This window comes from Carassius carassius, chromosome 29, assembly GCF_963082965.1.
Source record: "Carassius carassius chromosome 29, fCarCar2.1, whole genome shotgun sequence".
NCBI lineage: Eukaryota > Metazoa > Chordata > Actinopteri > Cypriniformes > Cyprinidae > Carassius > Carassius carassius.
The window spans coordinates 2,224,890-2,249,707 of NC_081783.1; the positions used below are offsets into that span (position 1 = coordinate 2,224,890).

Genomic DNA, 24,818 nt, shown 5'->3' on the forward strand with positions numbered 1-24,818 from the left:
CTCTGTAACTCCTTGTCTGTCTGTTCTGTTGTATTGCTGCTGGAAGTGATCATAGCTCGGCTGTGTCTGTCTGACATGTGGCGCTGGCCGTAGTCTTGCTGGAAGGATCTGTGGAGCTGTGAAAGAGTAAAGCTGATTAGGCGCAAACCAAAGATTCATTAGCTGCATTTAATGAAATAGAAATGAGTAGTGGGATATTTGAATAAATTAACCTTCACTGCTTCCCCAGAGGCTGGAGGGAAGCTACAGAACGGGTGAGGATTTATATTTCCTCGGCCACTGAAATGATAAGTTGATTGCATTGTTGCATGGGGTACAGTATGTTGTCTTTTAACCCTGCCCACGGGAAGCAGCTGGTTGCACAGCATGATGTGTGGCAAATGAAGTGAGTTTTCATGAAATGCATTAGGGTATTGTGAATTATTGGTTTTAGCTGTCATTTTAACTTCTGGAGGCAAATACAAGCACAGACCTTTATGCTTGCTTTTCGGTGTGATTGTTTGGCGGTGCTATCCACGGTCTCAGCGTTCATCAGTATGCAGGTCAGGTGATGTATAATCGCAGTGCCTTTCTGTCTCTGAATCCCCTTCAGTACAGGAAGCAGAGGAAGTGGTTAGTGGTGATGGGGGGAGAATGGCACGCTCAGGATTTTCCACATTACCTGGACCAATGCAGATGCTTGTCTGTCTGTTCAGGGAGCCTTGTAGTCGTTTTTGCCACCCATACCAGACGTACATGACATTCAGTGTAAGCTGGCTCTCTTTACCTCTACACAGGCTCCTTACCTTCATGGATGTTAAAAGGTTTTACACTTCCAAGTTAAGTGATTCATCTTATGGAGGCATTAAACACAAGAAGTGCAAGCGATATAAAGTTTCAGACATCATTCAGAATAGTAGCATAAAGGTAGCACAGGGAAAGCATAGAAGAATAATCCCCCAAACTACTATCCAAATTACATGCAAAAACACAGTGGAACAAGAAAGCCGTGCTTAAATTTGCCAACTATGAACTTCTAGTTTCATGACTGTCTGTTAGGAATGAACTGGTGATTTTCCGTGAACAGTGTGATTTTCAGTAAAATACTCCATTAAGTTGTACAAATCGTTTGGAAATTATTATTCTACGTTGGTTGGAATGAACTGTAACATTTCAAATCACTGTCAACTGCTGTTTTTCTTCAAGGAAATCATTTAAATTTTTACATTTTAATATAATCCAAATGCACAGTCCAATATTTACCCAGCACTGGGCTGCTAAATAACCCAAGTTGGGTTGTTTTTAACCCAGCATTTTTTAGAGTTTACCATCACTTTGAGAGTCAAATATAGCATACAGGCAACACAAAACCAATACCCGTGACTCATGAGGATATATTGAGGTTTTAATACTCCTGGGGTATATTTTTTTGACTCTCAAAGTGTCTAGCTATAAGAAGAAAAAAAGTCACCTTATGTAAAAAAAATATGGATGGACCTTTGTGAGTAAATTAACAGCAAACTTTAATTTTGAGGTTAAACTTACAAGGATTTATAAAAAGATCTAGTGTCTAATACAAACACAGTTGTGATTCCTGTTACCTCTGTGCCCCATTAAGCAGTCGGTGTGAACACAGCTTCTCATGATATATATTCTACTTCAGATGTGGCTCGCCTGCTGTCTTTGTAGTGTCTCTCTGACCAGTAAATTACAGTGAACTAGTCTGGCATAGCCTGCAGATTAGCGCAGCAGTGCAGTGTGAGTATTATCCAGCTGAAAAGGGCCAACGGGAACTGGACACAATTTTTTAGTAAGCAAATGTCAGATTTTCTGGTGGGAATACATTAACTTTTCCTGAACCCCACTGGAGCGCTTGTCTTTTGCCGATCTGCATAACATTGACCTTCATTAGGGGCTGATTTAGGAAAGTAAGTCATGGTAGAGATGTTTAATTGAATGGTGTTTCTGCATGGATTTTGTGGTGCTCGTGAGGTATGCTGTGTCTCACGCTGTGGAGGCAGGTGTGCGTGTCAGGTACATGTGAGCTCTGGGCACAGCTTCTGGGGTGAACCACACTCCAAACTAGGGATGTCCCGATCAGGTTTTTTTGCCCTCGAGTCCGAGTCATTTGATTTTCAGTATCTGCCGATACCGAGTCCCGATCCGATACTTCTATAATACATAAAAAAAAAGAATAAAGAAGAGCGAAAAAACAGATCCAGGATCTTCAATAAATTACATTTTGAAATATATTCAAATATAAAACGGCTATTTTAAATAGGCTAGTGAAAATATTTCAAATATTTTACTGTTTTGCTGTACTTTTGATCAAATAAATGCAGGCTTGGTGAACAGAAGAGAATTATAAAAAAAAAAAAACCTAACAAGCTTACTGTTCAAAAACTTCTGACTGGTAGTACAGGCAACTTTAATTTTTCTCTTATTTTCTATCTTTTAATTGGCTTAGAAATCTATAAATGCTGGACAATAAAAAATAATAATGATTTGTTTATATACTACAAACAGTTTATCACATAATAATGCAGAATAGTTTCTATACTGTAATAAATTTCAATAAGCACTGCATTGTTCATATACTTTATTTTTCACCTGCTGGAGATGACTTGAAAAACAATTTATTGTCATGATCGTATATTAATATCTTCGTGTTTGCATAAGTTTCTGTTTTCCTGTTTGCACCACAGCGATAGCTGGACGCTTTTGTCCATATTAGGAGTTTCCTGATATCACCATCAGCGCGAGAGCGCGCTCCGGCTTCGAGTATGAATGAAACGCACACTGCATGAGAGTTTAGCGCTCTGTGATGTTCATCTCGCTGTATTCTGGGTCCGAATGAAATATCAGGTCATGCGCAGACTATCCTGTCTGTTTGAGTTTGAATCTATATTTATTCACACCAGCTCTTGAAAACAAAGTGATGTCATGCCGCACGCGTCGCTGTTTCTGTGTGGAGTCAAAAGGGTCTAACTCTGATCGGATCTGGACATCCCTACTCAAAACCACACCGACTACTAGAAACCCCAACGTCTACTGAGCTACCTGCTACCAGTCAAACGTTTGGTGTGTGTTTTAGAGTCTCCAATTCTCAACAAGACCGTTAAAACAATGATATTGTCAAATATTTACAAATACATTCATTTTTACAGTTTTTTTAAGTAATAGATGTTAAAGCATAGTGTTTATTATTATTATTATTATTATTATTATTATTACAATGAAAATAACTGTCTAAACATGTCATTTATTTTAAAATGTAATTTATTGCTGTCATTCAAAACTTTTCAGCATTGCTATTCCAGTCTTCAGTGGCACACGATTCTTCAAAAATCATTCTCATATGCTGATTTGTTGTTCATTTATTATTGGTGCTTAATTATTAATAATGGTTCTTATTATTATCAGTATTAAGAATTTTTTTTTCTGCTTAATATTTTTGTTTTACAACGTTATAAATACAACGTTCATAGCATTTTTTTCAGCATGTCTTTACTGTCAATTTACTGACATTTTTTGTTGATCACTACAATTTTTTATTAGTTTTTCTGTTTGTTTGTTTGTTTTACCCGCAAAACTTATTTCCCAAAATGTTTGAATGGTAGGGTATCAAGGCTTGCACAACAAATATTAAGCAGCTGAACTACTCAACATCGATTATAATAACACCATGTCCTAACCGGATGTGACGTGACACACGATGAAAGGTATCTTTTCAAGTTTTTGTCAAGAGGCATGTTTTAGGAACGGTTTCTACGACATCATGGCTGGAATAACATGAAGCTTGATGATGATAATCTCATGTACTGTTCTCATGTGCTGTGCTTAATAGTATCTAATGTGAGTTTGAATATTATGTTCTGTGACCTTGCATACTGAAAGCGATAACAGATACTTCAGATCTTAAAATAAATTCAAGCAAACATGTACATTAAACCTGCAAACCAACAACTGTATCCCATAACAAAGATGGTATCAGTCACTCAGTACACTCACATTAAGATATTTAATAATAAACCAAAAACTGTTAATCTATTGTAACCGTATCACTGTTTTACTGTATCGTTTTACTGTATCTAAAATAGTCAAATAGAAAAAGGTTAAGTATAATGATTGATTTGTTTTTACTAGACCTGTTTTTAAAACTTGTTTTTCGTCAAATAAACATAGCATCGGTGAGACTTCCAAACCTTTGACCAGTCGTGTATGTGTGTGTTTGTTCATGACACAAGCAGCCTCTCTGTCTCTGTGTGTTTCTTTCCTCTTGTGAACGTCCTGAGAGTGAGTGTGTGTTGAGGAGGGGAAATTGCTAATACTACGGTCCAGTCTGTGTGCTGCGAGACTGATGGTGGATGGTTTCGCTCCAGGCCCCCTGCAGACACCCGCTGGGTTTTGAAATCTAAAGATGACAAGTCTTCCAGCTGAGACGCTCAAGCGCAGCTATTAAACTGCCATTGAGAAAAACAACAGCTCGGTGCAGGTTCAGATCACTGGAAAAGTGATTTAAACACTGCAACCATTCCTTTCGGATTTTATCACATCCTGAAATGTAATGAAATCTTGTTGATCCGAAATGTAATAACATAGTGCTGTATAAAAATTCCCATGAATACTTAATTCAGATAGTTTTTTTTAAATATTCAAGGATATATTCAACAAAAATAGGAAGAAATGTTTCTTGAGCAGCAAATCAGTATATCAGAATGATTTCTGAAGATCATGTGACACTGAAGACTGGAGGAATGATGCTGAAAATACAGCTTTGATCATAGAAATAAATTATATAAGAATACATATATATTTAATTTTTTTTTTTAAATATATGTAAATATTTTAAGTTAATTTTGTAAATTAATTTTAAGTGCAGAATTGATAATCATATGAGAATGAAAAATCTAAAATGATAATAATAATTATAATTTACCGACCCCAAACATTTGAATAATACTGTAAATAACTAATCAGTATTTTATGATTGTTTATTTTCTGTTATGCATTTAGTTAGTTACGTAGTAGTCTTATAATACGTAGGAGTAACATACAGTAAACTGATTTCTTTTTTTTAATTACCTACAGTATTAAATATCAATATATTTAATATGTTCTCATCGTAAGTGAATTTCTTCCTGTCACTGGACATTTGTGAGAGCCATTCCTATGGCAAAGCCGATGGTAAAATATGTGATCTGTTTGAATTTATTTAGAGGAATGCGATGGAGAAAGTCGAACAGTATCTAAAAAAAACGCAAAGAAACTAAAAAGACTTGAACCAGACCTAACATAAAGGCTTATTAAAATCCCATATAGTCATAATAACCTTTACTAGAATTTGTCACGTTTTATTGTAGGCTTATTTATTGTTTAATATTTTGTCTAACTTAATGTAGAATGTATATTCGATTTTTATTACAATTGTGGCATGTTGTAGCTATTGGTTATACATCTACAGGCAGTTGTTTCTTCATAACAAATGATATATTGATTAATAAAATAAAAAATAAATCATTATTGGCCTGGTTATGATTAATAGGCCAGTCTTATTACAACAAATGCTGCAGTTAACAACAAAAGAATATTCCTGGAATATTCCAAAAGATCCTGGAAAGTTTACACCTTTTTTGCAACACTAGTTACGTTATCATCTATTTCACAAAAAATAAATAAATAAATAAGCAAACAAACAAATAAATAAACCTTATGATTGAGCATTACCCGGGACTTCAACTCCCCCAGTTCTCAAACCAAAACTATGCACTTGGTGGTTTGGTTTTCGTCTTCTCATCTTCAGAGGAGCACAGATAGTTATTCAGCAGTTAGGGTCTAAAGTTTTTATGGACTGTACGCCAAGCCAACAAAAAGCCACAGTGCATTGGGCTGTCGTCAGACAGAGAAGCTGTGCTTGACCCATAACGAGTGGCGAAACCTTAACTGGAGCAGATTAGCAGTCAGACGTCAGCGTTTGTCCTCTATGGACTCCTCTGTGCATCTACACATAGAGATCCATCTGTGCTGCTAGCCCATGTTTGTGTTTATTTGTGTGTTCATGTAAGTTTTTAAAGTCGTCCCTCCGCCCCCAGGAGCAGTCTTTCATGTGTGCTCCAGGGGCAGGTGTAGGAAACACACAGTGTATGCCATTGATGAGAGAAGCCTTTGAGCTACGCCGCTCCCCAAACACCCAATAAAGGGACTGCTGTGCTGGACACGCTCTGCTAAAAGCTTGTTTACATCGATGTTTACACACCGTGCATGCCTCTAGCACCTTTAATTGATGAGTTCACATCTCGGCCGTGATTCACACTTCTATGAGGGAACTGTTTTCACCCTCAGAGTTCAGTGGTGAGGACGGAAATACAGAAACTTCATGAATTTCAACCTACCGCTGCAGAAACCATCACCTTCTGCTTCAACAAAGTGTGCTCTAATCATACCTTTCACTTAAAAAAGAAATTGTGTGATGTGTTTTGATTTAAGCTCTATTTTTTAGGTTTCTGTATATCTTCTGTACTGAAGAAAATATTGTGGTAAATTGCTACTGTATCAGCATTGTCCAGGACTATATAAGCTCTAAATAAGTCTGAACTTGCTTGTCGACTCAGAGATATGGTGCAGTGTACAAACCCGATTATAAATTCATTTGTCACAACATAAAAACCACAGAAAACCTGCAGAACAAATCCATAAAGGACTTCTGTTGTGGAATAGTAGCAGTAGCCGTTAATACTGTATGATCTTGCTTTGTGATTGTCACACAGAACACGTTTTTGCATTTAAAAGCATTAAAATGGAATGAAAAAAATGCCAGGTCTAGAAATACTTTTTCTTTAAAAGCTGGACTTTCAGCTTGAGCACTGTGTTTTTTAAGAGAGGCTGCAGAAGACACAAGACATGAGTGCATGTCCATCTAGCAATGAAAAGCAAAAAAAGAAAGGCAAAAATGTGTTTTGTGCGAAAAGGCCCCAAGACTTTCTGTTTTATATAAAGTAGCCTATATAATATATAAACATTTAACAATATTAATTCTAATGTAATTAATGTATGTGACTATTTTATTTATTTGCTCTTGTTTGATTATTTTTGTTTTGTATTTTGAGTTTCACATTCTGTTTTGTTTATTGTTTTGTTTTGAAAGGTTGTGATACCTTTGATTGTTTTGAGCAAAGCTCAAAGGATATGGCCTTTTTTATTGTCCTTTCATGTGTAACCTCAGATATTGATTTAGTCAGGATGCTGCAGTATCAGAGCCTGATATCGTACCAAAGCCAAACTTCTGGTATTGATCCAGCTCTAATAGACAGAATAATTCCTCACACATTTCTGTGAGCTGGGTCAGTCAGGCACCTTGTTTATTCATCTGGCCAAACTTGCAGTCCATCTCATAGGGTCAACCTGTATATTTGCTAATGTTCGGCTAGGATTAGCCACTCGTTCTATTCATCTGATCTACATTCCAACGCCGCACCTTCCTGAGTGTCGCTTGTAGACCTTGTGATGGGTTATCATCACCACTCTCAAGGGCATAAGTGGAATAGTGCTTGCTTAAAGCTAATTTTGGATCTGGTGCTCTGAGCTGCCCACATTCAGTGCAACAATAGGGAGACAAGGACGGGCTGCCTGTCGACCTTGAGATATTACAGCCCTCCCTACTCACCATTATTTATTTCACAACATCTGCTGGCCAGTGCGATGCTGCCCGGTGTGAATCTGACCGCTTCAGTGCCTCAAGAATGTAACCCTGGACAATTATATTAGTGCATTGTTGGCTAAGCAGCACAATGTGACCTCTGTATGGACTGCGACTAAGTGCCTTCTTCCCTAGGGCAGCTATTCAAGTACTTGTGCCCAAGGCTCAGTTGGGTTGTTGGATAGCCTACAACTTTTTGTCTATGGCTTTAGTTTTCAAAAACAAACAGTGCTGAGATAAGTAATGCATTACAATATTGAGTTTCTGCATTGCTTTACTAGTTCATTGAAAAAAGTAATCTGATTCCATAACTTGCGTCACCCCCAACACTGAAAGCTATATAGAGATGGAAATCTAAGGTCAATGTGTAGCAATATTACATTTTGACATTGAATCCCATCAGTGCAGAATTCAGATGCCGCAGTGGGATGTTATCCCATTTTTGCCATGTTGGAGAGAAAGAAAAAAAAAGCAGGAAAAGTCTAGATAAATTTGTCAGGTCAATGACGTTAATGCTCTGTGACATGCATTTGCCCCCCTCTCTTTCTCTGAGACAGATAGACAGGGTCTGATCTCTGTTAAGTTGTTTTTATACGCTTTCAGAAGATTAATGGCTCAGCTTGTGCCCTGCAGACCAGCATGAAGAGGCTCTTCCATTGCCTGGCCTCTGCTGTTTGAATGGACTGGGTGGAAACATTTCTGCTTTTGAATAAATCATTTATGAGGCATTGCCTCAGCTGGTATTAATAACATCTGTTTTGTAAAAAGGAAGATGGCTGTGAAGGAACACCACTTAGAACATTGAAAGCAGGTGCAGCCGAGTAAAACCAGGACTCGGTGTGCGAGGGGAACGTTTGAGGATCTTTAACAGCTCTGTTTCCAGTAAGGAGCTACATGTGTTTCTCCTGCATGCTTTAGCACTCGGCTGTAGATCGGCGGCTTCAGCTGCCAGAGTCTCGAAAGGCTTCTGGCCTTCTGTAGCACTAGACTTCTCGCTCAGTGTAACGCAAGTTTAACGTCTCCTCGTACCTTAAGGAACTGAAAGCCTGAATTACTCGTTTCACACAGGTGTTGTTGTTTCGGAGGAAGCGGTTGTTCATTTCAGTTGAATAAATTGCCAGCAGGTTTTGGGTTTATATATATATATATATATGTGTGTAGACATACACATACCATTTCATTCTCATTTCTAATGGATCATAATAATTGCATTCTGTTAACAGATTCCAGCCATTTTTGGTATGCGACATACAGAAAGTCAGAGAACTGACTGTGGGCTGTCCAGAAACCCATTCTCTCAGACAGAGACTAAACCTCACTGTGCATTCATCTTTCTCAACCCTGAGATCTTTAGCCATACTCTCACCTCACAGCCTTTTTGCAGGTTTACAGCCGTCTTTGATCTGCTAAGCTTGAGAATATGCAGCTTCTCTCCAAGCACTGATGTGTACACAGCAGCATGCACAGACCACACCGACTGTCATCACGAATCAGTTACATCTCTGAACACCCCGAGATGTTATTATCTGTGCTACTGCATTGATCCAACTAATTTGGCAGCATCAGTGGCATGTGTTGAACTCAGAACACAGCTCGACACACCAGGAGGTGCTAAATCCAAGACTATGAGTGTGATTTGTGTTTATTCATGCGATACAACAGAACTTCTGGCATCTGTTGTGTTGAAAAACCTTAGAGTACACAACAAGACGCGTTCCGCTGCTGTACTAATACAGTCTTTAGCGGGAGGGATGAGACCTCAGTCAGCCCGGCTGGTGTTGTCATTACTATTATTGATTCTTATTTATTCCAGCTGTGAACACTGGCTGGTGTTAAGCATCTCAGATGCTTCACAGCTGTGGCGACTGTCAACTTCAGCTCAGCGTGGATGGGATCAGTGAAGCATTGAGGGAAAGATGGGCTGGCATGAGAGAGACTGGACATGTGATGTGCCAGAGGAAATGAGATTGGCTCAATGTGCCTTTGTTTGTTTTCTCTCGGCGAGAAAACGTTCCTCATCTGGACTCGGTCTGGACTTTTCTTTCATGTGTGCAATTAAGCTCAATTTACATTTCCTGTAGGGGACAGAATCATTTTCCGGGATGTTTAGTCTGTCATCTTGTTTTCATCTTACTTCATGACAGGAGTCTTGTGTTTTCAAATCCGTATCTGATTTCTGTCACCGGCTCTTGTAGTCATTCGCACCCGTCTCTTGTGCCGGCTGTCCTTTTGCGTTCAACCTCCAAATCTCCTTCTGCCACCAGCCTGCTGTTATTTGTTTTCACTGGCATCATGGTAGTGATATTCTTCCTTCAGTTTTTTCTCTCACGAGAGGAGAAGTGGGTTTCTGACCAGATGTTAAAGACCGCTTTAGCAACTCATCCATCTATTAGCGGATGGAGGACCTGGGGATAAAGTGCAGATTTCTCAGGGCTTAGACATGGTTGACCCACATGACCGTTCTCATCCAGCCGTTAGAAGACTCCAGTGTCTGGAGAGCAGTGCAAATCTGCTCTGTTTATGTCTTTCTGCTCATTCTCCATCTCTGTTTGGCTCAGAGTCCCTGGAGACTCTCAGAATGAATTGATCTCTAAACCGAGCCTAATTAAACAGGCTGGTATAAATATGGTGTCTGCTCTCAGTTTAAAAGCGGCTGGTTAACAGGAATAATTGAAAAAAATGTTTCATTCCTGAGAGAAGACCTGCCAGATGGAGGCTGCAGGACAGGAGCAAATCTGGACATGATCTGTCCCAAATGTCGTGTTTGATATGGAATAGTCACCCAGAGTATTGCTATAAAGTCAACGGGTGTTAAATTTGCGTAAATGTACATGTAGAGAATGAGTTTGCTGCATTAACTATGAACCAAGCCTTTCAGAGACACAGAAAACACAGAATCATGAGCTGCTCGTGTGTAAATGAAAACAGTGCTGCGTTCTGCTCTGAAACATGCATTGCAACAACACTTTTAGTAATTAAATCACAGCCTTTTGCATTTTTATAAGTGCACTGTGCCAGACGGGACACCAAAGTTTAGGTAATTCATTGAAAATGCTGATATTAATTATAATAGATTTTGTGAAAATGTAAGCTGTTAAAACAAATAGAACAGGCATAACATTCGACCTGTGCTATGAGAAACTAACATCAATAATACTTGTTGTGATAGTTTCTCTGCTAGTGCACAAGATGTTATCATGACAACTTCTGACAGTTCACAGCAACTTACGCAACAGTCTCATGAGGGAAAACAAAGAATAGCTTTATTTAATGTACCCACGCAAGTCAAGAGGTTTTGGTCCCTGATGCACTCGGAGTCTTTGTGTGAACTTGTAAGAGAGACCGTAAACAGAATAAAGAAGGAAACTTTTTCCTCTTTACACAGTGACATTTCCCTGTTGCATTGTGGGTAGAAGAGCGCAGAGGCGATTATGTTCCTCCCTCAAACAGTCTTGTCTTGTTTATAAGCACACAACAGTCCTCTCCCAAACCAAGACCCAGAGGCCCGATGGGGAGGCGGGAACACATCGTTCCTCTAAAGCACATTGTAATGGTAATGTGGTTGAGAAGCGTAGAATGAGTGGTTTCATCACACCACACCTGATTTTGAAGTCTCTAGAAGCTGTGAGACATTTACAATTCCTCTAAACACATTAGCGAAACACTTTTCTTGGTTTACAGATAGAGAAACATTCATCAAATCAGCTGCATCTACACATCCATGAATGCATGAGTCTCGTTCGGTGTCAGAGACCGCCGGCTGCCTGCGAGTCCCCAACTCAGAATTACTCGAGATTCCTCGATTCCTGCTCCTCATCTTCCACTTCATCTCTCTCTCCCTCTCTTTCAAAGATAAGAGAGTGTTGTGCAAGTCCTCCTGCTGCTGCGTTGAGTATGTGATCTGCATCAGTCTTTCTCCTCTGTGGACGTCAGGAGCAGGAACAGTAATACTCATTTAAATCTCATCAGCAGCTCTATTGAAGCATTTCCATCAGCAGCAAGAGAACAGTGTCAGAGCCAGAAAGCAACCTAATTCCTTTTTTGTCTGCCTCTTCTAATCTAGTCTTTTTTGGGGGGGGGGGGGGGGCTGCTGCTTGCGATCAGGTATTCAGATCTTCATATTGAGTTTCACTTCAGTTATCTTTCATTCTTACTCCACAGAACTGGATGTTCTTTCATTTATCGACTTTTCCCTGCTTTTTCCAGAATACGTAGCTCTTTTCTGCATGGTTAGTGTTTATGCGCCACTTTTCTGTCATGGTTGGTGGTTTCGTATGAACAGAATTTGTCCAACATGGACAGAAGGAACATCAATCAGAGATATATATGCACTTTGCTCCTGAGAGCTGTTAGGGGTCACACATGGGCCATGGACCCCTAGATGGGCAGCTCTCGGCACATCTTGATTTACTTGCTCTAACTGTACCTATATGAGAAGATTTCCAGTGTTATTGCCAGTGACGGTTTGTTTTGTCTGTGTTTGAGTGGCAGAAGAACCAATGGCTACTTTGCCGGTTAATACAGCTTAAAAAACATTGTCAAATATGTCTTAATATTTATGTTTTTGCTTTGAATCAAAAAATTAAACATAAGAGACCAAACTTTAAAGAGACCACTTTTGCCAAGCTGTTTTAAAAGGTTTTTTTTTACATTACTGTTTGATTACGGTGATATATAAAGTAGGCTAGTTCATATGATATGTCAATGATCGAGATCAATGCATGTACAATATAAAATGATAATAATTATAGCTGCTGAAGAAGTGTTTGTTTTGCTCGCTTGATGAGCAGAATAGAAGTCTATTCTGCTCATCAAGGCTGCATTTGATCAAAAATAAAATAAAACAGTGATATTTTAAAACGTTCTTGTTTCAAAGCTGAATTTTCAGTATCATTACATTACATAATTACAGTCTACAACATCATTTTAATATGCTTATTTGCACATTTATGATCATTATCAAGGTTGAAACAGTTGTGCAGATTAATATGTTTTTTGAAAGTGTGATGGGTTTGAACAGAAAAGAACAGCATATATTTGAAATAGAAATGTTTTGTAACATTAAAAATGTCTTTAATCAATCTAATATGTCCTTGTTGAATATAAAGATTAATCTCTTTCAAATAAATTTATTAAAAGAGTCTTACGGACTCCAAGATTTTGTAAAGTTGTATTCTATACTTTTTCATGGTGACTTTAAAAAAAAGAAAATCTATACATTTTTTAAAAAGAAAAATAATCCATGAACACACGAGTGATGGTGCGAATTAATTGCTCAATTTGTGTTTTTGACTAAAACCAACAAGATCGAACTGACCAGAGTACCTAAATCTAACTTCTCAATCTGTGAATGAAATAATCACCAAACTTTCAGAAGTACTCCGAATACCTCCCAACTCTAGCAGCTGATGTCACTGACAGGATACATCATTTCAGAGCATCTTATGTCATTAACAGCTTGTTACAAGCCAAGGACTTCTCGCTCCTGCAGTCGCACATGCAGCATCAGCGAGAGCTTTTGAAGGCTCTTCAGCGCTGTTTAAATTAGTCTTCAGCCATCCAGCTTTTTTTTTTGGCTGTCTCTTCTCATGCTGTCATTCTGCAGCGCTGCTCTTCCATCTTCTACTTTACTTATATGCTTTTGCACACTCAGTTGCCTCCTCCTCCCTTCAGATCCTGCTATTTCCACAGTCTTGCATCTGCTGTCTCATGCACATGAGCAGTGTGATGTCGGAGAGTTTGCTCACTGCAGAGGACAGATGTGGCAGATTATGACGCAGGGTTTTGAGCCGTGCCCTCTGAACTGTGTGTCAGTCTGTTTCTCTCTCTCTGTGTATCTCTCTCATCATACAGGATACGCAGTGACAGCCCCCCAGCCCCACACTTCTGTATCCTTCAGGCAAATAATGCCAAGCAAAACAATGTAAAGCGAGAGGCGTGATGAATATTTCATGAAAACAGACCAGCATGCATATCTCAGACATCACTCTTTATTCCAAACAGCACGTAATGCACGCTGCTGTATACTGGGACAGGAAGTTACCAACATACTAGTAACTTTTAATGTCTTATTTTGTAAGATGGACACAGAAAAACGTAAAAATGTGTTACTTTTAAAGAAATTTTTCTACTATAGTATGTGCCAAAAGTTTTTTTTTTTGTTTTTTTTTTCAAAGTTAAACTTTATCAAATGCTTCGTATCGTATTGTATTTATGATATTGTGCTTCGTATCGTATCGTATCGTATTTATGATATTGTTCAATGTATCTGCCATCTAATAGCCAGTGAAGCTGATGTGGCAATCAATTTAAATTTAGCCCAAAACTGACATATTAATGTTATTGCTAAAGCTTTCTCTGAAATTCAATATTGTTAGGATCTTTCAATCTTGTCGTTTTTATTATTAAATCCATCTTTCTTTGGATGGTTTTGTTGTCTTTCTCGTCTCCTTGTGTATGACTAGAACAGAAATGGAGGGAGGGCGTCCTTAGGTATTGATTACTGTCTCAAGAACGTTTCCTAATTTAGCATCAGAACCTGCAATTTATATAATGGAATTCACAGAGGGGTTAATAAAGAATGAGACGCAGTGTGTGCGTGTGTGTGCGTGTGTGTGCGTGTGCGTGCGTGTGCGTGTGTGTGCGTGTGTGCGTGTGTGTGTGTGTGTGTGTGTGTGTGTGTGTGCTGTGTGTGTGTGTGTGTGGATAACCCTGTCTTCGTGGCTTTCAGAGCAGAAATATGCTGTCATTGAAATGAAGCTGCACCATTAAATTAGTCTTAAAGGACCATTTCTGTCTTCACTTCATGAATCATTCTCTAGCAGTCCAGACAGAAACATAGGAAACTTTTAATCAATTCTCACTCACTTTGGTTTGCTTAGTCACTGCTTCGGCCTGCTTGCCCACTGACTGTACACAGCTGATGCATAGTGCACATTAAAACGGCAGGAGCGCACATACAAATTCTCAGGAAATTCCAAGGAAGCATTAGTGCTATTTCATGAGATCTGGAAGATATGCAAGGGGTTTTTTGTAGTATGCATGAGGTTTTATATTAAGTAAACGTCTAGATGTCCTACTCCATCTTAAAGTTTGTAAGATTTATTTATATGTATCTGTTTTTTGGTATATAGTATACTTTTTTCAAGTAGTATGAATAATATATATATATATATATATATATATATATATATATATATATATATATATATATATATATATATATATATATATTAGGGGTGTAACGGTACGCAAAAATCACGGTCGGTACGTACCTCGGTTTTAAAGTCACTGTTCAGTTTATTTTCGGTACAGTAAGGGAAAGAAATGGAAACATTAAACTGCAGGTTGTTCATTACTATAAACTTTTTTTTACACTTTTTTTTTATACTTTTTAATAAAATATATATAAAATATTATATATATATATAATTTTGAAAACCTTAGGCCGGTGACACACTGGCATATTGCACCTCTCAAACATAGTCTATTTTGCCTAGGCTTTATATTCATGCTCAACATGAAGTATAGATATTGTTGTCATGAAGACAAGATCCTGGTCTGTCGGCGCCTCCCTCTGTCACCTACAGCAGCAGCAGCGCGCCAGTGCCGCATCAGGCACGATTCTGGTGTGTAAAGACACAGCAAACGCGAGGCAGCCGTCACGCAACTGACACGCAGCAGAAACGGCACGCTCACGCCACGCAGCCAGTGTGTCGCCGGCCTTAGAATCAGCTGCAGGGCGGGATTTGCGCTGAACACGGAGACTTCTGGCACTTAATATGTTCGTTTGGAAACACGAAAATGTACCTATGTTCCGCACACAAAATATTGCATTCGTTCATTCGGTACACACGTGTATACAGTCGTGGCCAAAAGTTTTGAGAATTAAATAAATATTGGAAATTGGAAAAGTTGCTGCTTAAGTTTTTATAATAGCAATTTGCATATACTCCAGAATGTTATGAAGAGTGATCAGATGAATTGCATAGTCCTTCTTTGCCATGAAAATTAACTTAATCCCAAAAAAACCTTTCCACTGCATTTGATTGCTGTCATTAAAGGACCTGCTGAGATCATTTCAGTAATCGTCTTGTTAACTCAGGTGAGGATGTTGACGAGCACAAGGCTGGAGATCATTATGTCAGGCTGATTGGGATAGAATGGCAGACTTGACATGTTAAAAGGAGGGTGATGCTTGAAATCATTGTTCTTCCATTGTTAACCATGGTGACCTGCAAAGAAACGCGTGCAGCCATCATTGCGTTGCATAAAAATGGCTTCACAGGCAAGGATATTGTGGCTACTAAGATTGCACCTAAATCAACAATTTATAGGATCATCAAGAACTTCAAGGAAAGAGGTTCAATTCTTGTAAAGAAGGCTTCAGGGTGTCCAAGAAAGTCCAGCAAGCGCCAGGATGGTCTCCTAAAGAGGATTCAGCTGCGGGATCGGAGTGCCACCAGTGCAGAGCTTGCTCAGGAATGGCAGCAGGCAGGTGTGAGCGCATCTGCACGCACAGTGAGGCCAAGACTTCTGGAACATGGCCTGGTGTCAAGAAGGGCAGCAAAGAAGCCACTTCTCTCCAAAAAAAACATCAGGGACAGATTGATCTTCTGCAGAAAGTATAGTGAATGGACTGCTGAGGACTGGGGCAAAGTCATATTCTCCGATGAAACCCCTTTCTGATTGTTTGGGGCATCTGGAAAAAGGCTTGTCCGGAGAAGAAAAGGTGAGCGCTACCATCAGTCCTGTGTCATGCCAACAGTAAAGCATCCTGACACCATTCATGTGTGGGGTTGCTTCTCATCCAAGGGAGTGGGCTCACTCACAATTCTGCCCAAAAACACAGCCATGAATAAAGAAGGGTACCAAAACACCCTCCAACAGCAACTTCTCCCAACAATCCAACAACAGTTTGGTGAAGAACAATGCATTTTCCAACACGATGGAGCACCGTGCCACAAGGCAAAAGTGTTAACTAAGTGGCTCGGGGACCAGAATGTTGAAATTTTGGGTCCATGGCCTGGAAACTCCCCAGATCTTAATCCCATTGAGAACTTGTGGTCAATCCTCAAGAGGCGGGTGGACAAACAAAAACCCACTAATTCTGACAAACTCCAAGAAGTTATTATGAAAGAATGGGTTGCTATCAGTCAGGATTTGGCCCAGAAGTTGATTGAGAGCATGCCCAGTCGAATTGCAGAGGTCCTGAAAAAGAAGGGCCAACGCTGCAAATACTGACTCTTTGCATAAATGTCATGTAATTGTCGATAAAAGCCTTTGAAACGTATGAAGTGCTTGTAATTATATTTCAGTACATCACATAAACAACTGAATCAAAGATCTAAAAGCAGTTTAGCAGCAAACTTTTTGAAAACTAATATTTATGTAATTCTCAACTTTTGGCCACGACTGTACACATACATACATCACACACATATATATATATATATATATACACACACATACATACATCACATATATATATATATATATATATATATATATAAAGTATACTATATATACATATATACACACACACACGTTTGTTTTTGTGTAAAGTGTGTTCATCCCATAGGTGTAATGGTTTTTATACTGTACAAACTGTATATATTCTTTGGCCCTACACCAACCCTAACCCTAACCCTCACAGGAAACTTTGTGCATTTTTACTTTCTCAAAAAAACTCATTCTGTATGATTTATAAGCGTTTTGAATTGACATTATACAGAGTTGTGTCCTGATATGTCACAAAAACAAGAGCACACACACACACACACTAGCCACTTTATTAGGTACACCTTGCTAGCACCGGGTTGGACCCCCTTTTGCCTTCAGAACTGCCATAAATCTTCGTGGCATAGGTTCAACAAGGTGTTGGAAACATTCCTCAGAGATTTTGGTCCGTATTGACATGATAGCATCACACAGTTGCTGCAGATTTGTCGGCTGCACATCCATGATGCGAATCTCCCGTTCCAGCACATCCCAAAGCTGCTCTATTGGATTGAGATCTGGTGACTGTGGAGATCATCTGAGTAAAGTGAACTCGCTGTCATGTTCAAGAAACCAGTCTGAGATGATTTGAGCTTTGTACCATGGTGCATTATCCTGTTCTTTACGCCAAATTCTGACCCTACCATCTGAATGTCGCACCAGAAATCGAGACTTATCAGACCAGGCGATGTTTTTCCAATCTTCTATTATCCAATTTTGGTGAGCCTGTTTGAATTGTAGCCTCTTGTTTCCTGTTCTTAGCTGACAGGAGTGGCACCAGGTGTGGTCGTCTGCTGTTGTAGCTCATCTGCTTCAGGGATCAGTGTGTTGTGTGTTCAGAGATGGTATTCTGCATACCTTGGTTGTAACGAGTGCTTATTTGAGTTACTTTTACCTTTCTGTCATCTCTAACCAGTCTGCCATGCCCATCACAGGCATTTTCGTCCACACAACTGCTGCTCACTGGATATTTTCTCTTTTTTGGACCATTCTCCGAAAATACTACAGATGGTTGTGTGTGAAAATCCCATATATATATATATATATGCAGACTTACCAAGTAGAGCCCGACCGATATGGATTTTTGGCGGCCGATGCCGATATTAACTCGAAAAGAGCGATTTATAAGCCGATATTTTGATTTTAAAAATAATCTGGATATTAGACCCATTTCCTATAAACTGCATTTACACAACATTCAATAGCAAAATATCTGCCTGTTCTATGTATGTGGGCTGTATAAACCATTTTCCAGAATGGACTATGTTAAAAAAAAGCCTTAGATTACAGTCTCAATGACTAAACAATTGCACATCAAAAGTATATATTTTTTAATGATCAAAAAACAGTCTGGTTTTAAACATTTAACACTTTTACTTTCTTCCAGTTGAAGCTGGTTTTAACAGTCTGTGTGTTTACTGTAAATAAATTATAATACTAAAGTTAAAGTATTTGCAGAAGTAGTCCCACACTTTGCTGCTACAGCATTCACCTTTTTCAGCCATCTGTAGGCAGAAAGAGAGACGGAGAAAGAATAAGCATGTGTATTAATAATATCACCATGTATCATTACTCATGTCATCATTAGAATTATAATAATAATAAACTGGGATCTCCTACATAGGCAAAAATGAGAAATATATATTTATTTTTTTTATTTGTCAAGCAATAGGTATTACCTACTTATATTTAACAATATTATTTCAACATTTTCCTGTTATGTCTGTAAAGCTGCTTTGAAACAATATGTAAAAAAAAAAAAAAAAAAGCGCTTGTTCAGCTCACATTTATTTACATGTCCCCTCTGGTTTAATCATTTCTGACGCACCTACTGTAGTTACTGTAACTACACTATATTTGCTCTCACAGACACATTCACAACAGACCCGTATATCTTCTCCTCTTCTCTTTGTGCAGTCTGAATCAAAACATCGTCTTGCCTACTATTACCGGAAGATTACGGAATCAATTCGAAGTTGAATGGTTAACGTTAGTGTCATGAACACACCGCTGTCAATTTTGAGAAGAACTACCTTCAAACAAGTTAATAGCAAGCATTTAAGGGGCCTGCTAAAAAGGAAGCTATTAGCGTTAGAGTAACGTAACCAGCCTGAATTCACCAAATTGTTCTCTGGACCTGAGGGTAGCCTCTTCTTCCTTGCTTCTCTCTTAATTCTCATCAGCAGGACTAGCGCTATCGCTCGCTTCTTACAATGGGACAGATACATGTTTGCTGCTGACCGAAAGGAGGAGGAACAGACTATGAAAGAGCTCCCGCTAAACGTTTTTAAAACTCCGCCTATGCCATAGCGCAGCGCAAATTGCGTTGTATCTGAAGGGCAACGCTGAGCCCAGCGGCAAGCGCCGTGCATACCGCGTCCTGTGTGAAAGGCCCAAATACGCGGTCATTATGTGGGAAACACACCGCAATAGAATAAGAATAAGTTAAACGCTAACGTTATAGTTTGACCTCCTATTAACGTTCGCGCTCTTCCACTGATAAACATGGTATTAGCTTTGTGGCTAATCTAATATAGCAATGCATTAGCGGCTGTAAGTGATGTTACAGAATATTTAGAAGTAATAATGATAGGACCGTTAGCTAGAACTACCACACAGTTTTTATATACAGGGTATGAACTAAATCTACAATCATTTCACATGACGAACGACAGACTCACCGTCAAAACAGTTGATCGCTTTCTTCTGTAGTGGACTTCTGGCCCTGTTGTTAACTCTGGAGCTGCAGAGCTCCCTCTGCTGGGCACACTATGCAACACTCATAACATGAGTGAAGCATGAGACTCTGTTTCTCATGTTTCATCGGCCGTTATAAATGCCGATGCCGATTTAAATGCAATTAGCTTATATCGGCCGATAATATCGGCCGGCCGATATATCGGTCGGGCTCTATTACCAAGCTTATCTGTTCTTTCCCTCTGCAGGTCTGAATCCGCTGCCCTTTGACCCTGCCTCGAACAACGAACCCCTTCAATTCAACAGCTCCAATGGTCCTCTGGTCTCTGACTGTGCTCTGGAAAACGGAACAGAAAACAGCAAAAAGAGGAAGAGACCCAACCTTCCTCCAGGTACACTTAATGATTTCCTCTGGCCTCAGACCATGCTCACTCACACTCGTCAAGCCCCACAGTCGTTAACTGCACTCACATCGTTATTTCTGCAGCTGCTCTTTTCCTGACCTTTGAATGTGGGAGGTGAACGCCTGGGGGTCCTGCATTCTGAGAAACGTTCACTTCAAATTATCACCTTCATTAAAGCATCAGAACAGAAACCTCAGGTTATTTCCACTTTTCTAGTAGCTTTGATCTCATAATCTGACATAAACATTGAGGTTAATAGAATAAAAATCTAAGTCAAATATGCCTGGAATACAACACTAAAAATAAGTGACCAAAGTACAGATTTCTTGAGGCATTGTATGTTGCTTGATTATTCTCACAGTTATGACACCTTGCAATATGGGTTTTTAAAAATGTAAAAGCGAATCTGGATATATGCCAGTCATGAACAGAGAATCTGTAAGATGCTGATAACCTTCAAAATCACACTTGAAAAGTAACGCCCAGATAATTTTTACAAACATTTCTGATGCAGGTTGGCTCAAAAGAACAAGAGCCTATTCATATTCATGCTAATGTTAATGGCGCACTAATTAATTTAATTATGATTAGCTGAAAGAAATGGATCTTGGAAAGGCTACTTAATGTTTCTGGTTGTCAAGGCAACTTAATTGGATCAGATTAATTGTTAATGTTAATTAGGCAGTCTTTTTCCAGTTCATTATTTTAAAATCTTTATTTATGGCCACATGACAATAACTGGTAGAATTAATTTACAGTATGGGACCATTTTTTACAAGGAGAATCCACTTTTTGGGGGGGGGGGGGGGGGGGGGGGGGTTTGAACTTGCAACGTTCTGAGGCTTTCAGTCGCTTAATAATTGTAAGTTTCAACCATCGTGTGTTTCCACACATGCTGTTCTATGTCAATATATTCTCCATTTGAAGTCTGCCGCTCTGATCTCTAGCCCCTTGATGGTCATTTCTCCCTCAGGAACATTGCCGCCATTCATGACTTGAAGTGACTCTGATTAGGGATAAATGGCAGCAAGTGACGGTGAGCAGAGCTTGTCATCGTCGTATATGCTCATAGATTTGATTCAAATGGCAGTGAAATGGGCTCATATTGTGTTCTGGTCATGGTGAAGAGCTGCTTGTGCAGATCAAAGCTAGCCAGCGAGCTTTAGATCAAAGCGTCCAAGCGCTAATCTAATCTGCCCATTTCAGAACACTTTTTACTTTCGTGCAAGGACGTCGTTTGAGAAAGGCTTAGATGAGCAGTATTCACCATACACCGAATATTTAGACATTCCGGCTGCTGAAATGGAAGTCAGTGAGGTAATGGGTTTTAGACAAAATGTTTTATTGTTCATTGTTCATTTTATTGTTCATTAAAGAGGTTAAAGAAGAGGTTTTAAGATTTTGTCAGTGTGGTGCTGCTCATTAAGAAGACGTGGGTTTGAGGCTGACATCCTGTAAGACATAGCCTTGGCTTAGTGATGAGCTCTGCTGCTCATGCAGACAAAGTGATTTTAATCTGGCTTGCAACACTCCTTAATCTTACTCCTCATATTACTTTCTTTAATTGAAAGAGACCAAATACTAAAACAGGACACAGTAGTAGGTCAGAGCTGTGGCCTAAAAGAAAGCTGAGGTGATCATTAACTGTTTTCATCCAAAAATCGGAATTTAATTGGAATATTGCATGAAACTTTTACGAATAAAGCACCGTTTCCATCCAATGAGTCATAGAGGACAAAATCATCACTTCTTGCTAAACCTGCACTAAATATATATAATAAAACTAGGAGAAGCCACTGAATAGAATAATTTACATATGTAATAAATTATTTGCGCTTCAGTGAGAGCAGACGTAACATAATAAATGGGGTCATTGCTTTTAGAGGTGCATGCCTACTGTTTGGGAACGCAGTTATGTAAGATAGTTATTATATTAAAATACTTGTTTGACAGACTTACCTCAGGCATTTCAGAACGACCAAAACATAATTTAGATGCTGTGAACGAGATTGGTTCTGTGGTTAGTCAAGTTTCTCGTCTCAGAGCGCAAAGTCACATTACTTTTTCAATGCACATGGAGGAATTTATTCGGTAAATGTGTTTAGCTTGTAGTTTATGCACATTTTTTCTTATCTTATAAAAAGTTTATCATACTCAGTTGTAGAATTTAAAAATGTTTTAATTTATGTGCATCTTGGCGTTTCCATCAAGCATTTTTTTTTTCCGATAATACACAATGTGCGTATAAATATGTGGATGGAAACTTGGCTATTGAGACCATCTGAGTTCTAATAAACTGGCTCGCAACATTCTCCAATATTGCTCCTCTTGTTACTTCCTCTACTTTCCTTTAATTTAAAGAGACAGAATACTAAAAAAGGACACTTTAGTATGTTTGAGCAGTGGCTTAACGGAAAGCTAAGGTGCTCATTCAGACAATTTGAGTTCAAATCTGTCTTGAATGAAAATGACAAAAGACTGAAAATAGAACATTATTGTACGTTGGAGACATGGCCTAACAGAACGCAGAGGTGCTAATGCAGACAATTTGAGTTCTAACCTGCTTTGAAACTTTTAAGCATACAAAATTTCTTCAGGCACTGCAACAGTCATATAAGATCACACTATGTGACATTGGTGCGCATGCAGATCATTTGAGTTCTAATTTGGCTCACAACATTTCCTGATCTTGCTTTTATTATTACTCTCCTTTAAATAAAATGGTCACAACTTTAAAAACGGGTCATGTAGTTTGTCAGAGCTGTGGCTTGTGGTGCTCATGCAGACAATGAGTTTTAATCAGGCTGGCAGTGTTTGCTAATCTTGTCATTTTAATACTCATACCAAAAATAAGAGGTTTGTAGGACACTCAACACGAATATTGGCTAAACTCAGTGGGAAGTGTGCGGTTTGCTTCTCAGTAACTGTTACCTGTCTGATTTGTTAAGCCTTTGATTATGCTGGTTGAATCACACAACTGTTGTATCAAATCTTACAATGCCTGGGCTGCTGTAAAGCCACTAGCGCTTCACCGGCTCTCTAAATAGTTGTGCTGTATGTGTCTGCTTAGCAACCAGGAGCTGCTTAATGGGGTTTATTTTTTGAACAACGGCAGCAGTTTTCCTTCCCGGCCTGTCATTATGCCGTGCTCTTATCCGCTGTGACCGTGCCTGATCAATCCGCTCCCTGATGGAAACACATCTAAATGATGAAAATTCGCAGCATCTGGAGCATAATGCATTCAGCTGCTCTGATGTCCTCTGGCAACACAAGACAGAGCCGCTCCTCTGAGGAGTGGAGCTAATGCAGGGGCGTGGACTAATTACCAGCCATGCAGATTTACTCTCGTTAAAGCACTATAATGGATAGATTCATCTCATTAGCGCTGGCACTCCATTAGACGTCCAACCCCCTATCCCTCTGCTCCGCTGCTGTTGATGTTACTGGATAAAGGATGCACTGTGGAGAGCGAGTGGGTGAGAATCGGCACACTCGTACAGGACACTTGGCAGGTTGTTTACAGCATGGCCTGAACTCTTTGTTGCTCTAATCAGGAGATACTTAATTAGCACAATGTAGCTTATTCAAATGTTTAATGAACTAAATAGTTTCAGTTATGTTGATACTTTCAACACTTCCTGGAACACATATCTGACATGTTTATCTGCCATTATATATTGCAATATTGAGAGGAAAAAAAAAACAGGAATTGATTACTTAAATAGCTAGCCTATATTTGTAAAAAATGTATTGTTGTAGATTTATTAGAGTGGTTTTTTTTGGGGGAGTATACATACAGTACAGACCAAAAGTTTGGACACACCTTCTCATTCAAAGAGTTTTCTTTATTTTCATGACTATGAAAATTGTAGAGTCACACTGAAGGCATCAAAACTATGAATTAACACATGTGGAATTATATGTGGAATTATATACATAACAAAAAAGTGTGAAACAACTGAAAATGTCATATTGTAGGTTCTTCAGAGTAGCCACCTTTTGCTTTGATTACTGCTTTGCACACTCTTGGCATTCTCTTGATGAGCTTCAAGAGGTAGTCACCTGAAATGGTCTTCCAACAGTCTTGAAGGAGTTCCCCGAGAGATGCTTAGCACTTGTTGGCCCTTTTGCCTTCAGTCTGTGGTCCAGCTCACCCCTAAACCATCTCGATTGGGTTCAGGTCCGGTGACTGTGGAGGCCAGGTCATCTGGCGCAGCACCCCATCACTCTCCTTCTTGGTCAAATAGACCTGGATGCCTTCAGTGTGACTCTACAATTTTCATAGTCATGTAAATAAAGAAAACTCTTTGAATGAGAAGGTGTGTCCAAACTTTTGGTCTGTACTGTATATATATATATATATATATATATATATATATATATATATATATATATATATGTAGCTGCACTTTGTTTTCTGCAATTTATTTAATATAATCATTAATTAAATTGATGCCTGCACAATTTGTCAATAGCACTATGCCATATCATGGTACAGATTGTATTTCGATATATTTTGCACCCCTAAAACACCCCTTTTTTAC

The 24,818-nt window shown here is 39.0% G+C and overlaps 1 protein-coding gene across 5 annotated transcripts in view; it reads left to right on the forward strand.

Moving 5' to 3' along the window:
* The window catches only part of enox2 (ecto-NOX disulfide-thiol exchanger 2), a 234,891-nt gene that overhangs the window by 93,443 nt on the left and 116,630 nt on the right, over window positions 1-24,818 (forward strand). For all 5 annotated transcript variants that reach the window (XM_059515413.1, XM_059515415.1, XM_059515416.1 and 2 more), the window contains one exon: window positions 20,119-20,262. In XM_059515413.1, the coding sequence (XP_059371396.1) occupies window positions 20,119-20,262 (144 nt within the window). The remainder of the gene's footprint in view (window positions 1-20,118; window positions 20,263-24,818) is intronic.